At 43.7% G+C, this 23361-nt stretch overlaps 1 protein-coding gene across 3 annotated transcripts in view; it reads right to left on the minus strand.

Moving 5' to 3' along the window:
• macrod2 (mono-ADP ribosylhydrolase 2) overlaps positions 1-23361 on the minus strand; it is a 522252-nt gene that overhangs the window by 162108 nt on the left and 336783 nt on the right. For all 3 annotated transcript variants that reach the window (XM_048269585.1, XM_048269587.1, XM_048269584.1), the window contains exon 6: positions 11832-11953. In XM_048269585.1, the coding sequence (XP_048125542.1) occupies positions 11832-11953 (122 nt within the window). The remainder of the gene's footprint in view (positions 1-11831; positions 11954-23361) is intronic.

Here is a 23361-nt window from a genome sequence, read left to right on the forward strand (position 1 = left end):
ATCAAATTCTCAAAGTCTAGATGTACCCTCCCACTGCTCTGGCCTCTGAGGTGGTGACAGGATGACCGAAAGTGTCAACGTGACACCAGCGGTAACTCTGTGGACATCAGGGTAGCAAAAATGAAAGGCCAGCGTGTGGATTTGGTTTGTCAATGTGTGTGTGAGTCAGTGTGTATGGGTGAGAGAATGACAGCGTGTGTGTCTGTGTGTGCATGTGGATTTGTGTGTTCGTCATGGTGTGTCTGTGTGTGTGTGTGTGTGATAGAGAGAGAGTGAGAGAGAGAGAGAGAAAGAGAGAAAATATGTGTGAGTGTGTATGTGTGAGATGGAGAGAAAGAGAGAGAGAGAGTGTATGTTTGTGTGTGTACTGTATATGCAAGATAGAGAGAGAAACAGAGATAGAGAGAGAGTATGTTTGTGTGTGTACTGTATATGTAGAGAGAAAACAGAGATAGAGAGAGTATGTTTGTGTGTGTACTGTATATGCAAGATAGAGAGAGAAACAGAGATAGAGAGAGAGTATGTTTGTGTGTGTACTGTATATGCAAGATAGAGAGAGAAACAGAGATAGAGAGAGAGTATGTTTGTGTATGTGTGAGATGGAGAGAGAGAGAGTTTATATTTGTGCAAGTATGTGTGAAATGGAGAGAGAGAGAGAGAGAGAGAGAGAGAGAGAGAGAGAGAGAGAGAAAGAGAGAGAGAAAGAGAGAGAGAGAACTTTGTCCAGATCCGCTGGTGTGTGTACACCCTGCTGGACTGCTTCTGTCTGTTAATTAACTGTAATGATGTAAACAAGAACTCATCCCAACAAACCCGCCTGCCACCAGAAAGCAATCTGCTTAAACAACTGTCCAGAGACATGAGCACTCACCTCTCACAAGGATCACACTGGACAGCAGCGACTTCAAGACAAACTTTCAAAGGTCTATCTGGCCAGGGCGTCCTTAAAGGAACACACTAAAGTTTTGGGGGAATTAGCTTGTTTGTTAACTGTTAGCCTAGCTTAGCATAATTCAACTCCCTTTTAGCTATAGGCTAACATTTTAATGTGTCCCAGTGGAAAGAGGCAGGTTTGAGATGTCTCACCCCCTTATTTTAACATACCCTGAACGTGCTTTAAGGCAAAAGATCTGCTGACATCAGGGGCCCATTCATTGGGACTGCACTTTCAATTTTGCACTGGACACATGCAGTTACACAATAGTACCAATGTGAAAAAATACTTTTTTCTAAAGCATTGTGCAATGAAACATAGATCACATAATGCAAGAAAAAAAAAAGCAAATGTATGGATGGTGATACAATTAAAGTGACAGGTAGGTGCCTCTGAATGTGACAAAAACATTTTGCTTCATTTATGTGGCTTACAGAGGGACGGAGTAAAAGTGTTTGATGGTGCGTTAGATATTACGAGTTAATTACCAATGACAATGACCCAATTCTCTCTTGGCGTTTCTTTTACGTATTGGTCCATTTATTTCACCCATCCTCTGTCAAATCTGCAGTAGGTAGCCATGGGACTCTGATATGACAAAGCACATACTCCTTTGCATCTTTACAATGTCATTGTGAGTCACAGAGGACCACTCATTCGTTTTGTTCTCGGATAGGCCACATTCTCCGGTTATGTTTAATTAATGCCAGCTCATTGTGGAATGCTGATCTCCCACAGCACTGCCGGGGATCAGCATCTTTAATCAACAATCGCCTCTGACAAGGCCCTGGTTGAGCACGGGCGTGCGCTGGGGGCTCTTGCTGCGCCGTGTCACAGAGAATCGCAGGCCTCATAGATATTCATGGCGGCAGGGAGAGTGAGAAGGGGACAGAGAGCGAGAATGATGCACAGAGAGAGAGAGAGGCAGAGAGAGAGAGAGAGAGAGAGAGAGAGAGAGAGAGAGAGAGAGAGAGAGAGAGAGAGAGAGAGAGAGAGAGAGAGAGAGAGAGAGAGAGAGAGAGAGAGAGAGAGAGAGGGAGGGAGAGAATGTGATGTCTGAGGCTGCCACAGACTGATTGTGTTTTAAGCTCGTGCACAACTCTAAAGGGTGCTGCAAGGGTGCAACTTTCATTAGCTGCAGATGTTCTTCTGAATAACTTTCTCCTACCAGAAAAGAGGTGAGCTCAAGTCTATAATCACAGCCCCCACAACCCCATTTCCATCTCCATGGGACAACTCCTCTCAATGCTACCATTTGGCCCAATCAAGCAATTATTCTTTGCACAGGTTGTGGAAATGTCACATTTTACATATATTTCACCCCCCCCCCCAACCAAAAACAAACTCGGACTCAAGTCCGGCTTCCTTAATGCCAAATGTCAAGGGAGAGGGAGAGACCCTCCTGCCCTAGTTTACCACGCTGCCACTCTGGCTCCTCCTTAGAACCCAGGCCACTCAGGTAATTACTGCTCCTGTGCTCTCGTTAATTCCTGCTGGGGTGGCGCGCTGCCGCCGCTTCCCTAATTGGAGCTAATTGGGCTAATGTTGGCTGCAATCCAGATCAGATAAATAGCGCTGACAAATTTAAGTGACAGCGTGACCTTTAAGGAGCCTCTGCCTAATTGACCTTTGAGATGCACACAGGTGTTTCCAGCGAGGCCACCGTGATCTAAGTGGCCGTAGAGCACTATGGGAAGGAGGGAAAGCCACACAGCTCCACTTGTTACCGTGGAGTACAGTGGTTACCATGGCGGTGGTGGTGTTGGTGAGAAGAAACATTCTATAAAGAGAGCAAAGACTCCATCAAGAACATGCTTTGATGAGCATGAGTGTTTGATGAACACACTTCCATGTCTTCACTTCCATGTGTCCATCTATGATTGTGATACTGCATGTGAGCACTTTGATATTAGGTATGGTAAACAATATATATATATATATATATATATATATATATATATATATATATATATATATATATATATATATATATATATATAAGAAACGGAAAGACACAGCTTTCAGAACTCAACACAACACCATGTTTATGGAAAAACACCCATCACCAAGAATACCAAGAAAAGACTACACTTCCACTGCCATTTCCACATATAAACTAAACAAGCTTTAACATAATTCATCTTTACAGCCATCCACCTACTTAGCAATGACGATGAACTGGAATATTTATGACTTATTTGTAGTACTATATGCTTACTTCGGTTACACTTTACTTGACAGTATCGGTATAAGAGTGACATGACACTGTCATGAATGTGTCATAAACAAGTCATAAACATTTATGACATAACACTTCTGTTATTAAGTGATATTTGTTTTTTGTCATAACAAGTTAGGGTTAGGTTAGGGGAACAAGCTCTGGCTACTGAAAAGTTAGTTAGGATTAGGTTTAGGGTTAGGATTGGGGTTAGAGGTTAGGATTAGGGTTAGGGTCAGGTTTTGGGTTAGGGTTCATGTGTCATGTGTTCATGACAGCGTCATGTCAATACTGTCAAGTAAAGTGTTACCCTGACTTCTTTACAACTTGTTCACAACTTGGTTAATTCCTTCTTAGGGACTGCTGCACTATGCGCTCCTACCACATTAGTACATAGTAATTAATCTCTGTGTATTGCCAACACGTGTAAGTGCAAGTGCAGGCACAAGACATATCCATTCCATGGAAAAACAAGAGATAAATTCTACTCTGCGATCAGAAAAAAATAAAACAACCAACACATGCAATACACTGCGTCCTCCTCTTAATCACTCTCTCTGTAGAGACGAAACACCTTTTAACAGCAGGGGCTCGTATCAGGTGGCTGAGCTATGAGGGGGGAAAACAGAGGGGGAAAGCACCGTTCAAATAGAAGTCTCATAAACCTCCTCACAAGAGGCAGAGTTTAATGTTCAGTTTGCTTAGCGGGCCTTATAAGCAGGCCACGTGTGCGCACAATAAAAGCTTTATACTGCTCAGTGCCATTCCATAATTGAATTCCAAGCCACTTACTCTCTGAGACAATAATTTATGAGCCACAGGAAACAAAAAGAGAAAGAGAGAGCCCAGGAAAGGGAGAAAAAAAAAGTTTGCCCAAGATCTGTTAAGCACATAAATGCAAATTCATAAATTAATCACTAAGGGAATTGCGTCTCTCAAAGCTGGAGAGTGGCGAAGGTGGAGAGTCATAAAGGTTTATACCGTAGTGTTTAAGTACATAAATAATCAGCTTTCACAACACATGTTTTTTTTTTAATCGACTTTTAAAAATTTCGTCATTAATATCCTCTCGTCCAAGCTTTCTGCATTGCCTTTCAAGGACAGCAGCAGCCCTGGAGGGTCTGCGTTTAAGTGGAAACTAAATTATTAGTGCTGCATGTAGCAATGTGCTCAAAGCACAGACCAATGCACATCTCATATATGACGTTCCTCTCATGCCTAATTCATTTATCTGCTGTTAGCATGCACCGGCTCAGCGATCACAGCTCTGACATACAGTACAGAAATATGCCTAATGTGTTCAGTATTACACAATTAGGAAGATTAACTGTTGTGCTTTTAAACAAGTGGGATATTATTATTATTATGTGTGTAATGAGAACATAATTCTGACTGGGATGCAGAGCTCTCAGTTAACGGGTCCCACTCATGATGACCATACCTCATAATTGACGACAATTAAATGACAGCTCATAACACAATACTATTATAATACAAGAACAAGAACATGATTCCTGTATTATACTGTATTAATTGAGGTCCATTTATTATTATTTTTTTATCATAAATAAAAGAGGTACCATTGAATCATTGCCAATGCAGAAGGTGACAGTGCCAATGCAGAAGTAGCAACAGTGTTGCAATTATTACTGAACTCCATTTCAGGAGGTTCTATACTACCACGATAATATGACCCTGCTGTGAGGGTGTGTGTGGGTTGGGACCTATCTTCTTATACAATACTATATATACACAACACATTTTTTCAAACATACATTACAGGGTTTCCATATAGAGTTTAAGTCAGTACCTTAGTCAGTTATTTCAGTCCAACTGAAAGATAAAAAAAACATCCTATTTTACCCCTGAAACAATTTTAAGAACACCTTTTGATGCACTGAATAAAGGCTGCATGTGCACAAATAAAAGTTGAACTGGTCTTACAGCCCTGAACGTCCCTGAGCAATCTGAGAACCAGTAGTTACTGAAATGGCTATCTGCCCACCATTTCTTGTGTAAACACACACCGAGTCTGCTGAAATGTAGAGTAAAATATGTATAATTTATCTAGAGACATATCTCATCACCAGGCTTTCTGCTCTGAGTTGGGGCTGTATTTACATCACCAAAACACGCAGGGAAGCATTTGCAATAAACGGATACATTTCTCACTGATTCCTAAAACACGTCCACATGTAAGAGCAGGCCAGGACACATACCACAACAAAAAATATGGAGGATAAAAATGTGTCCAGTCTTACCATACAGTATTATTCATCATTCATTCAGCTGGCTTTCAGCATTTTTTCTTCAGCTGGCATTTTGTGGCTTTCCTCATACTACTGAGCACAAGCTAGTGTTATTAGTGAAAGACACTACAGAGACTGCCTGGGAGCCGGGAGAGAGGCCTACTAAACATAGCCTCTGGCTGTGTCACTGCGCGGAAGGACAGCTGGCAAACCAAAACTCTAATCCACTGCACATTCACCAAAAATATCCTAATGACAGAAGCGCTTTGAGAAGTGCCAAGCTGCGGGTCCATTGTGGTCGCGTTAAAAAACGCCATTGCACTTTTCCCATGGGCCCATTAGTCAACGTTCAAAGCCGCCCCGAGGTACTTGGGATTCTCGGCGTAGCCGCAAAAGCTGAGCATTTTCATTGTCGTGTGGTCATTTGTTTCGCCAAAAACTTTTTTCCCCCCCTCAAGAGGCTGCTCAAGCCCTCGCACTCTCTCTTCTAACGCCAGGCCCCGTAATTGAATAAAAGACATCAAATGTTGAGTAATAACCAAGATAAATCAATTTACATTTTAAGATGATAATGATGTTTTGAGTAAACATCATTATTTCTCTTTGTGAGAGGTCAGCAGCGGAGACCATGTTGTGAGTGTCGAGATGAAACGACCGTGAGAGCGGAATGGCTTCCAGATGGTGGTGTCCTTCCAACACGCACCACTCGTTGTTGTTCTATAGCTGTACAGTCTTATTTTGCTCAGGGGCGTGGGTTAGATGAGCCTGGCATTAATTGGAGACCCCGGTGCCTTTAGTTCCCCACAGGGGCCACTGAAGACTCAGGGGCCTGGGCCTTCATGGGGGGCTAAAGCCAGAGAACCAGGGTTGATTCTAACAAGGCTGTCTCCGAAGCTGCATTGGAATTTGAGAACTAGAGCAAATGTTCTGCTTTTTTTTAAACCCAAAAAACTACTTAATATATGCTATCTAACCTCAGATAGGAGGGGAAAAATAGTCTATTTCCCAGACAGTGTCCATTAGTAAGACTTTACAAACTGCTCACTTGCAGACCAAGAGTCTCAGAGCTTAATTTACAGAGAGGATTCCACTCCCTACTTCTCATCATATCCCTAGGGCCAAATCTGAAGTCATCTGCAGCTTACAGAGCTCCTCTCTGCTCATTTCGTCTGCCTTATATGGGCTGGGGGGGCGTAGAGTATTGAGTTTCCCAACATACTGTACCCAGCCCTTTAAAAAAAAAAAGAGAGAAAACTGGTCTAGCCATGCTCCATACATCACAGGAACTGAGATGTGACTATTTATTGTGTCCCGGCTCGAGCTAATATTGACAGTCTGCCGGAGTAGGTCTCCTTGCCAATCGACCGGGCAGCGACAGCATTATGACCACAATCCATTTTAAATCTGACTCTGTCCAGCCCAAGTCACAGGCCCCCTTCTGCCAACGTCGTTTCCCCCCGGTACTCCTCTCTGCAAGGAAAACCTGGTCAAGTAGTAGTTCTGATGAAGGGTGTTTTAAAAGGGAGCTTTGCGGGTCATTTTTCCATCACGTCATCGTGAGTGAATTACCCCCATTCTGCTCTCTGAGCTCTTGAGCTCTGGACGCCTGAGAACGTTTTTGTGGCTTCGCGAGCACATGGCCAACGTGTCCCCTCTCCAAAACCCCGGTTCCCACAATTCCCCTGGCTGACGTTCCGGAGCACGGTTAGCGGTGGCGGTGTCCTCAGCGAGAGGGCAGCGGTCACTTGCTGCTCCGCTGGGCCTCGGGGGCTGTGACAGATTGTTCACTTGGCCTGGACGAGGAGGAGGAGGATGAGGAAGAGGAGGAAGAGGAGGAGGAGGGCAAGAGTCTGGGTCTCCTCTGGGCTCGAGTGGAGCCGCGTGACTGTTACTCAGTGGACACACACACACACACACACACACACACACACACACACACACACACACACACACACACACACACACAATCAGAGACCTGCACGCACACATTCCTATACACACACGCACACACACACACAAATGTACTCATATGTGCTGATGGATGCTGCCACATACATTCAACCACACATCTCTCTCTTTTTCTCTCTCTCACACACACTCTCACTCTCCATGGAGAAGTAGAGGAGATATAATCTTATCATCCTTTCTCTTTCAAAAAAGCACCCATGCAGGGCACTGGCTGCTAAATATAGCCAGGCAAAATCACACAGAGACTGGACAGAGACAAAGAGCACGGTCACACACACACGCTTACTCACACACACACACACACACACACACACACATACATACTTAGACAGACACACACACACACAAACACAAACAGACACACACCAACAAACACACACAGACACATACACACACAAACACACACACACACACACACACACAGATCGAGAGAGAGAGACACACACTCCGCAGCATGCTGAACTGAACAGCACTGCACTCGTCGGGGTTAAACGTGTTGCTTCTTTGGCTCGAGGAGCTCGTCATTTTTTACACAACGGCCATCCTTCATACCGATTCCCAGCCAGACACCATCCACAGAGCCCAGCGCTGACAGACTAAACTAATGCATGCAGCGCCAGCATCCCAGCCCCACATTATTCATCACTATCTGCATGAGAATACTTTGGCAACGGGAAAACTAAGAACCGAATGCGATGCCTTTTTTATCTCGACCACAGGTAATTCATTGTGATCATCGGCCCCCTGTTGTCATTTATGGTTATTTAAGGGGCTGTGGAGGAGCCGTTATCAATTCTCTCTCATTCCCCCTCTCACAAAATTGGAAAGCCACCATAGAGAGGCTGGAGTAAATCCTAGTGGAAATGAAGGCAACTATTTCAGCCTGAAAAAATAATATAAATAAATAAAAATAATATATATATATATATATATATATATATATATATATATATATATATATATATATATATATATATATATATATATAGTGTGTTTTTCTGCCCTACCGCTGGGCAGAAACTTAGACCCCCATACACAATGTTATTATCAAAAGCAATGTTTCCGATTTTTTTCAAAAGAGCATTAGGCATTGAATTTCCTCTGCTCATGGAAAAAAAGAGAAAAACTTTTTTTTTTGCAAGTCACTATCTCTTTGAAGCGATCGTGGGGAATTAAGCTTGGCGGTTAATGTGCATCACAGCACGTGGCAGTGGCTCTCGTAGCCTGAGGGCTGGCTTTGGGCTCTCAAGAGTAGAGATTAAGCAGCGAGCTCCTCCTGCTTCAATCTTTTATGTGCAAGTTTATTTTTTATTTTTTGTCGTCCTCGGCTTCTCCTGATCTCTCTCTCTCTCTCTCTCTCTCTCCCTCTCGTCCATGTGTGCTGTTTTCACTCGGAACCCTTTGTAATGCTCTGGAATCCCCATTAGGGAGTTGTTCCTCTAGTGTTTCTAGAAGCAGCAACCCTCAGCTTCCCCACTTTCCCAGCATGCCTCACTGGCTGGGAGCCTTCGCTCCGCACCGCACTGCTCCACACTGCGCCGCACCCCACGTCTACCGCTGCCTCCCAATGAGCTTAACAGTAAGCTGGCAGCCTGGGACCCACCATTCGGACTTGCAGCACTGCACACTCACCAGGCAGGGAGAGAGAGAGGAGAGGAAAGGAGAGGAGGAGAGGAACAGAAGGGAGAGAAGAAGGGAGAGGAGGAGAGGAGATGAGAGGAGGGGAGAAAAAAGGAGAGGAGAGGCTCCACTCTATTACACACAAGAGTCTATCACTGATCCTCCTCTTGTACTTCTCTTCTACTACACACCTTATTGGAGGTAGGGTAGATGGGATGGGGGGGGTACACATGGGCCAGGGCTGATGTGAGACCACAGCCTGTCCTGCAGGTGGCCAGCGGACCAATCACAGAGCTCCCGCTGTTTTCACAGGGCCACCTCAATCCGCAGCAGCTGTCCAAATACTTCCTACAGAAACTGGGGCCTTGCTCCGAGTGAAAACAGAGCCATGTTTTTCCATAAATACATGAATTATTGAATAAATAAATGAGGAAGGGAAACTAAATAAATCTGTGGAATATGTCCGAAACAAAGTCTGACGTCCGCGGGCAGAGCGCAGGATGAAGAAAGAAAAACAAAGCGGACTGGAGCAAATGGTGGCCGAGCCTGAAGGTAGGACCAGCTCATTTTCCTGCGACGGCCGACCGCCCGCTTCCTAATGAAGTCCTCTACGAGGCAGTCGGAGTTATCCTTCAGAACGTGCCCCGCGGCCACAAGCACTAATAACCCCTCTGTTACCAGAAAGAGATCTGTGAAAAGTTTTTTAAGGTTGTTTTTTTTTACTAAAACCAGGAAGGGATTTTTTTCAAACCCCAACCACTAACCAACCGCACCCCGGCACCCCCTGTGTGTGTTCTCACAGCACATGAGGGAGCCAGTGCATCATCTTAGGACTGGTCAACTTGGTCAGACACTCCCTGTGACACCCTCATCAGCCCTATATGTTGACTATCCACTGCTTTTGCACTGTACTATCAGGTAAAGGATGGGGGCTAGGAATCCCCCCACACACACACACAGATACACGTTTCTAAACTCAGTCTATTTGAGTCGCCCTGGCCGCAGCCACTGTGGATTAAAGCAGATTCATAACTCATGTGGAGCAGATGGTGAGCAGCGCACTGGGACAGAGCTGGAGCTGGACAGCTGCTGGAGGAGGAGGAGAAGAGAGGAGAGAAGAGGAGAGGAGAGGAGACAAGAGGAGAATAAAGGAGTAGAGGAGAGGAGAGGAGAGGAGAGGAGACAAGATGAGAGGAGACAAGAGAGGAAAGGAGAGTACAGGAGAGGAAAGGAGAGCAGAGGAGAGAGAGAGCAGAGGAGAGGAGACAAGAGGAGAGGGGACAAGGTGAAAAAAGGAGAGTAGAGGAGAGGAGAGAAAGCAGAGGACAGTAGAGGAGACAAGAGGAAGGAGAGGAGAGGAGAGGAGAGGAAAGGACAGGAGAGAAGATGAGTAGAGGAGACAAGAGGAGAGGAGACAAGGAGAGAAAAGGAGAGTGCAGGAAAGGAGAGGAGAGGAGAGCAGATGAGAGAGCAGAGGAGAGGAGAGGAGAGGAGGAGAGGAGACAAGATGAGAGGAGAGGAGAGGAAAGGAGAGGTAAGGAGGAGAGAGGAGAGGAGAGGAGAGGAGAGGAAAGGAGAGGTAAGGAGGAGAGAGGAGAGGAGAGGAAAGGAGAGGTAAGGAGGAGAGAGGAGGAGAGGAGAGGAGAGCAGAGAGGTAAGGAGGAGAGAGGAAAGGAGAAGAGATGAGGGAGTGGAGAGGAGAGGAGAGGAGAGGAGGAGACAAGATGAGAGGAGAGGAGAGGAGAGGAGAGGAGAGGAAAGGAGAGGAGAGGAGAGGTAAGGAGGAGAGAGGAGAGGAGAGGAGAGGAGAGAGGTAAGGAGGGCAGAGGAAAGGAGAAGAGATGAGGGGAGTGGAGAGGAGAGGAGAGGAGAGGATAAAGCCCCGAGTACTCGGCTCTCTTTCTCTTCTCTGGCTGCTGCTGCTGTCTCGGCCAAAGCCTCTGGTCATAAGCCAGCTTCATTAGGGCTCCCTGAGCACCAGAGACGGTCAGAAAGTCGCGCGACAGCTAGAGCCGAGGAGCCCGGCTGGCACAGAGAGGAACGCTCTGGACACAGGTGACATTTGCAGAATGATCTGCCTCTTAGCAAATGAGGGCATTTCAATGACAGCGGTGCCCTGGCTAGCGGCGGCTCTCTCAAGTTTTCTCCGAAGTCTATTTGGCCGACAAACTTGAGTCATTACGAGCTGTCCTCGGCCTGAAATGGAAGAGATATGACAGCTGAGCCTAACCATGACGGCTTCGCCACCCGCTTCTGCATTTCCACACTAATCATCAACTACTGTAGCCATCAACTCAAATATGTTTGGGAAAAGTAAAGGTGTACTTTCCCCTGATTGTTACAATAAAATCATATTTCAGCAGATTCAACTCCAGCGACAAACTCACACACATTTCTGATGGTTTGTTTATATTGTGTCGTTTATAAAAAGCTGAAGATTATAGCCGTCAAAAACGAGATTTGTATTATAGTTAATACTTGCATTCCACTGTCTACTTTCTGAACATCTGTGTCTGAGCACCAGTGATCAAACTGACAAGAATCTTTTCAAATGTGTTCAAAACAAAACAAAACAAAACAAATAACTTTTCAGCTTGACAGTACCAAGCTGGAACACGATAAATAGCCATACTTTTTAAAAGCCTTGTCCTGAAAATAGAAAATATTTCTTTGTCTGATGGTGGGGACTGTCAGCTGCTGTCCAGTGGGAATCTGATTCTTCGTTTTCAGATTCATTTGAGGACCAGGTGGAATCAGGGTTGGAGAACAAAACAGCACACGAAGAGAGAGAGAGAAAGAAAGAAAGAAAGAAAGAAAGAAAGAAAGAAAAACGTGCCCTTACCACAGAGTGCAAGCCATTCTCCTTGACCAGCTGCAGAGAGCTTTTGTAGCAGGCCTCAAGGTCGTCTCTCTGGGAAGAGCCCACGTGTCCTCTGGCTATAGGGCCCACAGTGTGGATCACATCTGTCCGAGAACAAAGCGCATACCCGAGTTATTAGGCGGCTGAATGTACACATTTATACTGCAGCACATATATAATACACACTCAAGTCGTACCATAATGCCAAAAACTGTTAAGAATATATATCCAGTTCCAGACAGCTCAAAGAGGGGGGGGGGGGTACACTGAAAGACTGGCAAAGGCATTTGGAAACTGCAGGGGTATAACAGGGTGAATAGCCTATTGTAGCTTTCGTTTGTCCTCTGTGTCCATTAAAAAGACATCGTTAAATCACTCCAAAGGATCCATGCAGATTTAAGATACTGTACTGCTAGCCCAGAAACCAGTTAATCTTCGAGGATTGTGAGGCTTCTCTTTTCATACTCAGGAAATATTACCGTGAAACACAAACAACAATCCAGTTCGTCTTCACAATGGGAGGACGGGGGACATTTTGAACAACCTCCTCTTCCCAGAAAGAGCACATTTATTCGGTTAATGAAATAGCGGAGTAGATAGAAAATCAATTACACGACTCCTTTATCCTATCTATTCAAATATGTCCCTATCTCTCCTTGGCCTTGCTCTCTTTGAGCACGGCGGTGTGTATGCGTCTGTCAATCACCATTCTCCTGGTTGGAGTCGGCGGGCCAGACAGAGGAATGCATTGTGCTTTAATTGAATCATGACTGCGATGACAGGAAAATAAGAGGAAGGTAAGCAGCGATTTGACAGAGAAATAATAGGGCCTGTCTGCCGGGCTCCTTGAGGCCTCGTTGCAGCAACTGAGGAGACTGTTTAACAATAATAAACAGGGCGGTTCAGTCAACGCGTCTGACCGTCCAGCAGCCAAACAGCCACGTCAGGGCCCTCTCTCTCTCACACACAGACAGACACAACACACACACATACATTACATACATTAAGTGTTAGTTAGTACAATTTGTATTTTTGTAATCTGTATTTTAGTATATTTTTATATATTGTATTAAGTGTTAGTATAATTTGTATTTTAGTATATTTAGCATATTCTTTATCTTCTACTGTCCTTACTGCTTAGTTGTGTTTTTATATTATATACTTTAATTACTCTTTCTGCTGTTAAAGAATGTGTTTGTGTTGTATGTATGCTGCTGAGACCTTGAATTTCCCCTGGGGATCAATAACGTATCTATCTATCTATCTATCTATCTATCTATCTATCTATCTATCTATCTATACAGTACACTCACACACACACACACATACATATATATGTAAATAAATACACACAAACATACATACATACATACATACATACATGCGTACTGTGTTGTGTGTACGTGCATGCATACTATACTAACGTGTATGCATGCAAGCACACACAACACACACATCCTGGAGATGCCCCATTTATTGCTCTCTGTCACCCTGTCATCTCAACATTGGGTTTGAGAGAGAGAGAGAGAGAGAGAGAGGGGGGTAAGGGGGAAAGGGAAATATCTGCTTGTTGCCCTTCTGAATAAAAGCTTACTCAATTTTTAATGTGCTCTCCTCACATTTCATTTCTGTTCACAAGCGGCAAGATGGATTTCAGGGTCAACCACAATTACATGCATACAATAGAGTTTGTTACTTCAGAATGCACACCAGTGCATACAAGCACACACACACACACACACACAAACAAGCAAACGCAAACACACACACACAGCTGCACAGTTGTCTAAGGTAAGCAATTGGAATAAAAGATGAAGGATACGTTTGCTCTGAAAAACATAAATATGATGTATGAATATTGCAATATGCATGTCATTATAATTCTTTCAATAACCTTATTGCTTCATAGTCATGAATTTCACTTTATGCCTTATTAAAGATAGATAAGCCACGACTCATTAATTTGGAATTTCTTTTATGAAATAACCAGTTATGCAGATTCAAATATTAAACTCATAAGATTCAAGATTTAAAATTCTTACAGCAAACTCGGAGGCTGCAAAGACAACGGGAAGTATTGCTTGTCTTATTTCCTGTAGCATTTCACTATTCATGTTCTGGCTCTTGTAAGGCATTGTCTAATGTCTGACCTCAAAACTCCAGTGCACCTGATTCTACAGGAATCTCCCGGAAATCTGCTGATGCACTTAGGACCATTTTCTGCTGTGCATTCAGAAAAAAAAAACAACATACAAATCACAATGTAAAGGCAAGGAGTTCAGATGTAATCTTCACCAATAATACAAATGATGCTTAGCACAGCAATTTTCCCTTTGAGGCAGACAGGGAGGACTTGTACATTCTCCACTGCGCTGGCTTGGACAGTAATGGCTCTGAGCCATTAGGGAGTCAGGCAGGCCCTGTGTGTTCCCATTCTCTCACTCTCTGTTGGGCGGAGGTTGAACACTAATGTGATAACACGCGGTGAGGTATCATCTCTTGGTGGCCCGGTCCAGTCCAAAGGTGCTGGGACAGCTGAGCATGATCATCCGAGTCTAATAAACTGAGTCTGGTTGTTTGTCATATATTATTAATGTGACGGTATGCGGCCACAGAAGCTACATGCCAATTAGCATGTGCCCAAAGTGGCACACTGGACCACTGGTAGATTTATGAGGAAAAGTTCTGTGCTTTGCTAATCAGAAGTAGCCATACTTGGAACCAGGTCTCTCTCTCTCTCTCTCAGCATTATTTACATTGTTATTATGGGGATGAAGCACAGTGTCCTGAAAAAGAAACAGGAAGTTGGGGCAAACTTATGCAGATTTCCTGGAGAAAATGCCTTGCCCTTCAAAACCTAGAGGAGGCACACAAAGCTCTTTGGAAATGAAAGGGGATACATAGTCTTTAGAACTTAGGGAAAAAGGTCTCAATACAGAAGTCTCATGTTATGTAAATAAATGATGCCAAAACACGGTTTTGTATAAATACATGCAAATCCGCCCAAGCAAAATTGCATAAATCTTTCAGCAAATCCATGATGATAAAACAACTGTTGTAAGCCAAAAAAAAGGAGACACCGTTTGTACTAGCTACTGTACTGTATATACATGACTTTGAGAAAAGCTTGCAGTTCACGAAAATACAACCATTTCCCATCCAAATGAATAAACAGAAATTGATGAGGAATTGATGGGGAAAGGGATAGTTCCTTCAGTTACACTTTACTTGACATATGGACATAAGAGTGACATGACACTGTCACAAACGTGTCATAAACAAGTCATAAACGTGGTTTTTGTCATAACAAGTTAAGGTTAGGGTTAGGGTCAGGTTTAGGGTTAGGGTTAGAGGTTAGTATTAGGGTTAGGGTTCATGTGTCATGACAGTGTCATGTACTCATGACAGTGTCATGTCACTCTTATGTCGATACTGTCAAGTAAAGTGTTACCGTTCCTTCAATTGATTTTCATGCATACTTACTGTACAAATCCCCCCCAACCAGAAACTTCAAGGAATGTGAAAGTGGCCTATACGAATCAACTAGCAGCGCTAAGCCGCAAGGCATTTAGCGTGTTTTTACAAAGCTTGAAGGATATCTTTCCCCTAGTTGCTGACACAATGAAAAGAGTCATCTGTCTGGCATCTCCCCCAGCTGATCTGGGTACATATGCTGTCAATTAGCAACTGCTGAGTATGTGCGGGTCAGCAGCGGCAAAGCCAAGATCAACCGCACCGCTCACCCAGATAGTCCGCATTCTTTCCCCAGGGTTAATGATGACTGGCGGTGGCAGACGTCTGCGGAGTCTGGCCGCACAGACAGACGGCGCGTCATCACTTTAGAGAGGGTGGGGTTGGGGTGAAAACACAGAGGTGTCTCGTTCGGACTGGGTGGAGGTGCTGGGTGGGTGAGGAGGACACTCATGCTCATAGCGTTTAGCCTGCCCTTTCAATCTCAGGGTTAACTTTTAAATGCAATGTCGTTTAAGATCCTTCATAATTTGGCACGTAATTGCCGCTGCTTGCATTACGCCTGGGTAGCGATATTAAATTATGTTAATTAGGCGGTAACTATTGACCATTTCAGGAGCATGATGTAGTGTAATTACCGACGGTCACAGTCTGCTCTCCGTTTTGGGCTTGCCAAAGTCACCTCCACAACCTCCCCTCGCCCCACACACACGCACACACACGCACACACACCACGCACACACCACGCACACACACACACACACACACACACTCACTCTCTCTCTCTCTCTCTCTCCCCCACTTCCGTTTGGCTCTCAGAGGGCTGGCCTGTTAATGGTCAAGTGAATCATAGACACACAAGAGTCCAGCACTGCCCCACTGAGAGGGGTGGTCTCGTCAGGGTCAAGTCTAAGGGACACCGTAATGACAGCGAGCGGTAAACTCTATCCTGTAAACAGCTGGAGCCGACCTAAATGGCTTACTGTCTGGAAGCGAAGTTATCAACCACGCAGACGGATCGATCGCGCACGCAGCCGCAGGCGTGGCTGTTGTGCACATGTGAGCATCAGTCTCTGTCTCCAGCGCCATGGGGTCACAGTAGGGGCAGGCATGGGACTCGACTCAGGTTCGGGCTTCGCTCCAGCACACACACACACACACACACACACACACACACACACACACACACACACACACACACACACACGCGCGCACACAACGCCCCGAGGTCGCACACGTGTTGGCCATCACTGCCAGTGCTGATGAGGTTCCTGGCGATTAGTTCTCCCAAGACTTACTGACTAATATACAGCGGTTTTGCATGCATGGGCAAAACAGAGTGCCAGGGGTCACATAAGTCACATCCTAATGATGTACAGTAGCCAAACTAACCAGTTTTGCAGCGGCCATCGACACATGAGTCAGCCAGGCACTAAATGGTAGCGTGCGGGAATCGATTCATCCTCTGCCTCCACTCCTAACTCAAACAGGCCACTGGCGAGACATTATTTCCAGTGAAGCGTGCTGTGATAGCAGGACTTGCTCAGCTTGTTTGTAGATATGTTTTTTCCCATTGGGATGCTTATGGGTTCCTTCCCAAGGAAACCTGTCAGGCATGTGTTGCAATCTCAGCGGAGTCGTTAAATATGGATGATCTAGCATGGAAGACGAAGAGAATGCCAAAATGTGTATGCCTCGGAAAGAAATATATTCCATTTTCCCCTCCCTGCATTACATTTCTTTCCCAACAGATCTGACAACACAAATGGCTTCCCTAAAAATTAAGATACTATTGTGATTTCTAAGAATGGTGCGGTCTGCATTAGAAAAAAAAGATGTTTGTATTGTTACAAATGTGTGGAACACTTGCTTGGGTTTAATCATGCAAATGAACCCCTGTTTGCTCATAATGTGTTTTGTGTAAAAGGGACAGGGGCTCCTCTCTGGGTGCGTGTACATGTTATGGATTGAGGCATTTCATTTGCATATAATTCTGCACAAAAGTTTCACAAAATGATTAAATAAATCAACTTCACACTGAACAGATACACTGACAAACACAACGTGAGACCGAATCAGCACCAAATAACTGTCACAGGTTTACACACAGACCCAAAAAAATACTGTGTGTCTGCTTGGCTAAAAATACTATACGGTGCACTGACAAGAGTGCTTTATGACATCTCGTTACATCTGGAGTGCGAGTAGCAAAGCATGTCCCTTTTTTGGGGAAGGATGGCTTCTAATGGAGGTGAGGGGGGCTAAGTAATAATGTGGGGCACGAAGAGGAGGGGAGGGAGGGGGGATTGCTGGTGTGGCATCATGGCTCAATCAGCCACAGTAATGCACACAATCATCTCAGTCTGAGAGGGAGTCGAGAGCACTTACATAACCGAGAGGTTACATAGACTCACTCTTGATTACAACCACCTTTTTGTAACCCCCCCTTCCCTCCATCAGAAGCTTCTTGCTTCTTGCAAGCGATGTCTCTCTCTCTCTCTTTTTTCTTAACTGCACTGTGCTTAGACTCATTTACAATGATCAGAAGAGGAGTTGAATGATTTTTAGCACTGTTGGGAAGTTTTATTTTTATTTTTTAAATGGATACACAGTACAGTACCACACGGCAGAGGGCACACAAAAGGAGTTCTCTTTTCTAGGCTTTAAAAAAAGAAAAACACAGTCCACAATTAATGCCAAGCATACTGTACGTACAAAGTATGTCACACAGAACCAATTGTAGTTGCATCCCAGAACCTGGCTTCACAGGTGGGTATCCCTACAGTAAGCTACAATCTCTCAGTGATAGGACATTTAAAGCAGTCTTAGATGGAATCAGTATTCAGAAACCCTCCATAATCTATTTAAATAATACTGAGCTATTATCCTTTGTAAATATGAAATTGGTTGCTAACGAATATGCCAGAAAAAATGAAGAAAAAGTGCATATTTTGTTTAAACGACAATTCATTTGTTAACCTGAATAAACAATTTTAAGTTGCATCCACAGCTCTCCCAACACGACTTGAATGGCAAAATATAACTAGATGTACATCATAGCGGTACAAAATATGACCGCCGCTCAGTCCTGTACATCCATTCCGCGAAAATAATCACACTTCAATTTGTCTCCATCTTTTACTCCATCCCCCCTCTTTGAAACTTTTGTGTATGCTTGTTTGGCATGCCTGGTGTGTGTGTCGGCTACTGAAAAAGCCAACCTACTGCTGCTGAAAAAGGTGAATCGATTGTTGAATAGCCAAAGAAGATGTACTGTAGCATTGTTATAAAACCTTTAAAATCTCTAAACAATCACAAGTAGGGCAGTTCATCACAGTTCATCCATTGCAACTGGACTGTAGGCTACATTGTATTTGGGAAAAGCAAAAGGTATCAGCATAATGTTCAGTGTTTCCCCTACAGTGTATTTAACAGCGGTGCAGCGCCGCCGCTGGATTTTCAGCGCCGCTGCAACATAATATCAGGAGATTCACTTAACACACTGTAAAAGCACAACGCCAGCGTCATCTCAAATTGTTTTCTGAAAGTCTTGAGTAAGTTAAGTGCATCAAATCCGCGCCAGCCTCTCATTATTCAGGACATATATCGCGGCATGATGTGTCAGGTGATTACAAGCCCAAAGACAAGTCTGCAGCCCATATGGCTAGCCTCACGTTCTGAACGGTTACATTGTTTAGCTATCCGACTGATGGGGTCTTGCTCTGCCACAGTGTAGCCTATGGTGTCATCGTTCACTTGTAGGTTACACAATAAATAGCCTACTTATAGGCCTGGTGACAATAAAAAATGATATTAGTTATATTTCATCACGAAAATGTTTGTATGCCGTGGAATTAAACTTGTAGCCTATGCCATATGTTAAGCAGAGCAATTCCTCTGATCCAAAGCCTGCTTTGACACGTGACACTAATGTGAAACATGCATCCTCCTCTCTAGCCTACATCAAATAAAAGAAACCAATTCATGATTACGAAATGAATTTAACATGGGGAAGTTTGACCACGGTGTCGTCAACTCTGAGAACTCTTGCTCCGGCTGGCAATTTTATCCAGAGAGCTGATTTCCCAAAGATGAGCCTCCATCAACATTCAGCGACAAATTATTAAAAGCGTAAGTAATGCAATAGAGTAAACCAATGTGCTACAAGGTGTATGGTCTTAACGTTAATTGTAGCCTAGACTTGTAGCGTTAGCGTGGGGCTACATGTAATGTTTGCATGGGAAAGCTAGGCGAACACAGTCTAGGCCTGTTTAAACTTTCTGATAGTTAAAGGAAATATGAGCATATGTTGGCATATCATTATAGCCTAAATTATGTCCACTTAGCTATAATAGGCTATCACAAACAGACCTTTTATCGTTTGCGGCATTAGACATAGGAGCCTACATTCTCTTATCAGAAAGGCGTGTTCTCATAACTTCAAGCGTTCTCTTGGCGGTGAGAGCGAGCGGTCGCACTTCAATCAAGTAGCCTAGGTCCTTTCGAGTTAATTGTGAGTGAGTTGTATGGTAACTGTGGGAGTGATGTAGAAAAAAGTGAGTATTTACTTTTTTTTTTATCGTGGGTTTGTTGTTTTGGGACTGAGAAATAGACTACAAGGAGAGCATCTGGCTACGTGCATGCGTGTCAGCATTAATGGCCCCCCAACAATTCAATTCAATTACCAAAGAGCCTTAGAGATGTTCTTTGAAAAGCCCAGAAAAATTAAGTGCTGCTTGAGATTGGGTGTGGCCTTTGCCATTAAGACAAATTTAAATAAATTGTAAATAATCTTTTTCTGGGTTGTGCCATTTCATTTTTCTTCTATCATTTTTAACCAATAATGTAAAAGAAAGCTGAAAATGTCCACAAAAGAAACACGAAGGTATGATATAAAAAAAAAAAAATTAACACAAATTAAGTAACAGTAGTCTGAAACGAAATGCTGTTTTACATCTAACCAGTGGTGCAAATAACTGACATGTCCAAATGGGCCTTGATGAAATCGTTAAGCTAGACTGTTCATACACATTTTAGCGGGCCAAAGTTGAAGAGCTGTTGTCCATTATTGATCGTGCAAATATAGGCTGATTCATGTTCCCTTGCATTGTGTAACTGAGGTCCATGGCTAGTCTGGCTTTCACCAGACCAAGCTCAATCTTTTAAGAAATCAAAAAATAAATAGCGGGCAGATCAGGCTGGGTTCACCCAGCCTAGTCCATAGGCACCCAATATTGTTTAATTTTCCGATTGAGATATCCACGCTCTGGCTATTCTAAATGCAAAAATGCATCAGGGAGTTATGACAAAACTGCAACTAACAAACTAGATCCTAATAGAAAGCTGTTAGCTTCCCTAAGCTACAGGTAGGCCTATTTACAACATAAATTGTCAATAGGCTATGCTGGCGACACAAATAAAATCTCCTTTGGAAACCAATGGCTTACGCCTTACAGTATCAAGTGGACTTAAATAGCCATATCGTGGCGAAAAATAAAAATCACGCAGCTCCATGAGTCAAGGAAAGCGTGAATGAAGTAGCCACCTCTAAATGGGACCCACTACACAGTAGCTTAAGGTGTGTTGCTAATGCAGCCATAATGAAATGAAGGTGTCATTGTTTGGATACTTCACACACACGTGCTTTTTAATTTCACAGACTACAACTACCAAGCTGGAATCAAAGCACATCGATTCCTCTCTCACACCCTGCACGCACTTAAAACAAATAAACAGGCGTCTCAGTCTCGCATGTAGCCTATAGGCAAAACTGTATCAGACCGATTATAGCGTTGGTAAAATCTTCCATTGCACAGAATGATTTTTTTTAGCACGTGCAACAAATGACAGTCGAAAGATACAATTACAGTGCTGCTATCAATTTGCTTGGTATAACCGCATTTATAGTTTTCTACAAATGCAATCAATCAAATTGGCCTCCATCACTCAACCAACGCTAACGGTAAAATTACCTAGGTCCTTATTGATATTATAAGATTAACGTACCTGCAGTAAAAACCAAGCATGTCCAAATAAACATCCTCAGATTTATTTCGGCTTCAAGAAGAAATGGGAATTACATTTCATGTAAACATCGTCCTATCCTTATTAGACGTTCTCTGCAGTAAACTACAGTCCTTGTAGGAAGCGTTTATTGTTTTTCCAACCCACTTTTAACTTCCCAACAAAATTACGTCTCACTGCAACGATGCGCCATCTAGTGGACAAACGACTACTTATCGCCAATACTGGAAATGCAACCATGATGATGATGATGAATATTTATTTTGGCTTTCTTTTAATCCTACTGAATTTGTAATTATGTATCGGCAGTTCTGATACCGATAGTATGTGGGTGCCTGTGTGTGTGTGCATGTGTATATGTGTGCACCACCATCTACAGGCCAATGAGTGTACAGTTACTAAATGTACACATAACTTAATTTTTTTAGACCACCCCCATGGATGAAATTCTACGAAACTTGGCATACCCCCAGAGAATGTCAGGTTAATCATACACAAAAAATGTGGTGCAGTTCTGAACATCTTAACTGAAGAGAAGGGCGATTAAAGCAGAATGATATTGCATTTTCATTTTTTACCGGTGGGGTGCAAATCACAAATGAGTGATTATGGGCTAGGTTGATGTGGGCCCTTGAGACCAACATACCATAAAAATTTCTTCATCCTCGGTGCCACGGTTCAGGTAGTTATTTAGGAAAAACTGCATTTTTTGGGTTTCGGGGGCCCAAAAAAAAAAAAAAAACTTTGACAATCCCTATATGACCGCTTCGCTAGCGGCGGTCATAATAATGTCACAACAACAAGTCCCTTTCACACGTTTAATAAGCATGCTTTCGTTTTCATTGTGTTTTTATTAACACTTATTATTAATTTATTAAATGCTTTCATCCAATGCAGCTTGCAGTACAGGGATTTGTTAGAGTGTGGGTACCGGTATGTGTGTGTTCTCCCCCCAGGAAACAAACTCGTGATCTTGCATTGCATGACAAGTAGTTTGTGCTATACAAGCATAGCAGCTAACACGTCATTCAGCACATGTAACGTATCCCCACTTTGACACCATTGCGAGTCTAGCAGTAAGCTCTTCCTATTATTTTGTTTACAGTTTAAAATTGTACTGTGGCAAACAATAATAACATACAATACAATGATGACAAAGCATTGTGACACTGCATTGGGTAGGTGAGACTGAGCATCCAGGAAACATGAAGTGTTATGACATCACCCAAACACAGGTCTAGTCATGCTGAGGGATACTCTGAGGCTTGCGTATGCACGAGACCTATCCCTACTCCTACTCCATCCCCATCCCTGTCACCCTGGTGCTTGCTGCCATAACAGACGAGCACCAGGGATCTCTTCATTACCATACGGCTTTGAGGCAGCTACCGGGCGGAGCTGAAGCCGAGTTGAGCCTCGTCGCGCATCGCGTCGAGTCTCGGGCAGGCAGGTGTGCCAGCTGTAGCTCCCGCCACTGACGCGGGATTGATTGGGAGGGACATCAAACGTCACCTTCAAACGCTGCCTCGGCAGCCTGCTTGGGAACATCTCCGACAGGCCGGGGGAGAGAAGCCCTCCGCACTGGGGGGAGTCACTTCAAAGCAGCCAACACCGCAGCTGCTGCTGCACTGTCTCTTCCTTTTTTAAAAGCAGTCTGACTTAGCTTGGCAACAATACAAATTATTTAGGGGATAATTGCTATTTCTGAATCATACTTTGGCAGCCTTGAATGTTTCCTGTAAATTGCAACATAACATTTTAATAAGCCCCCGCCCTCACTCACTTTTTTAAGAGACCAAAAAGTCAAACCGGGATATGCTGCATAAGGAACAAGACATACTGTAAAAGAACAAAAGTTTAAAACAAAAAGTTTGAAATCAAAGTTGGACTCTTTTATTAGTTTCATCTGACCGCCCAGTTAATATCTATCCATCTGTAGGACCTTTACAAGGCAATAACTTTAGACGTAATCCGAATGTAATATAAAACTATTATCTATTCCTGATACCCCTAACAG

The sequence above is a fragment of the Alosa alosa genome, chromosome 18, assembly GCF_017589495.1.
Source record: "Alosa alosa isolate M-15738 ecotype Scorff River chromosome 18, AALO_Geno_1.1, whole genome shotgun sequence".
In the NCBI taxonomy this organism is placed as follows: Eukaryota; Metazoa; Chordata; class Actinopteri; order Clupeiformes; family Clupeidae; genus Alosa; species Alosa alosa.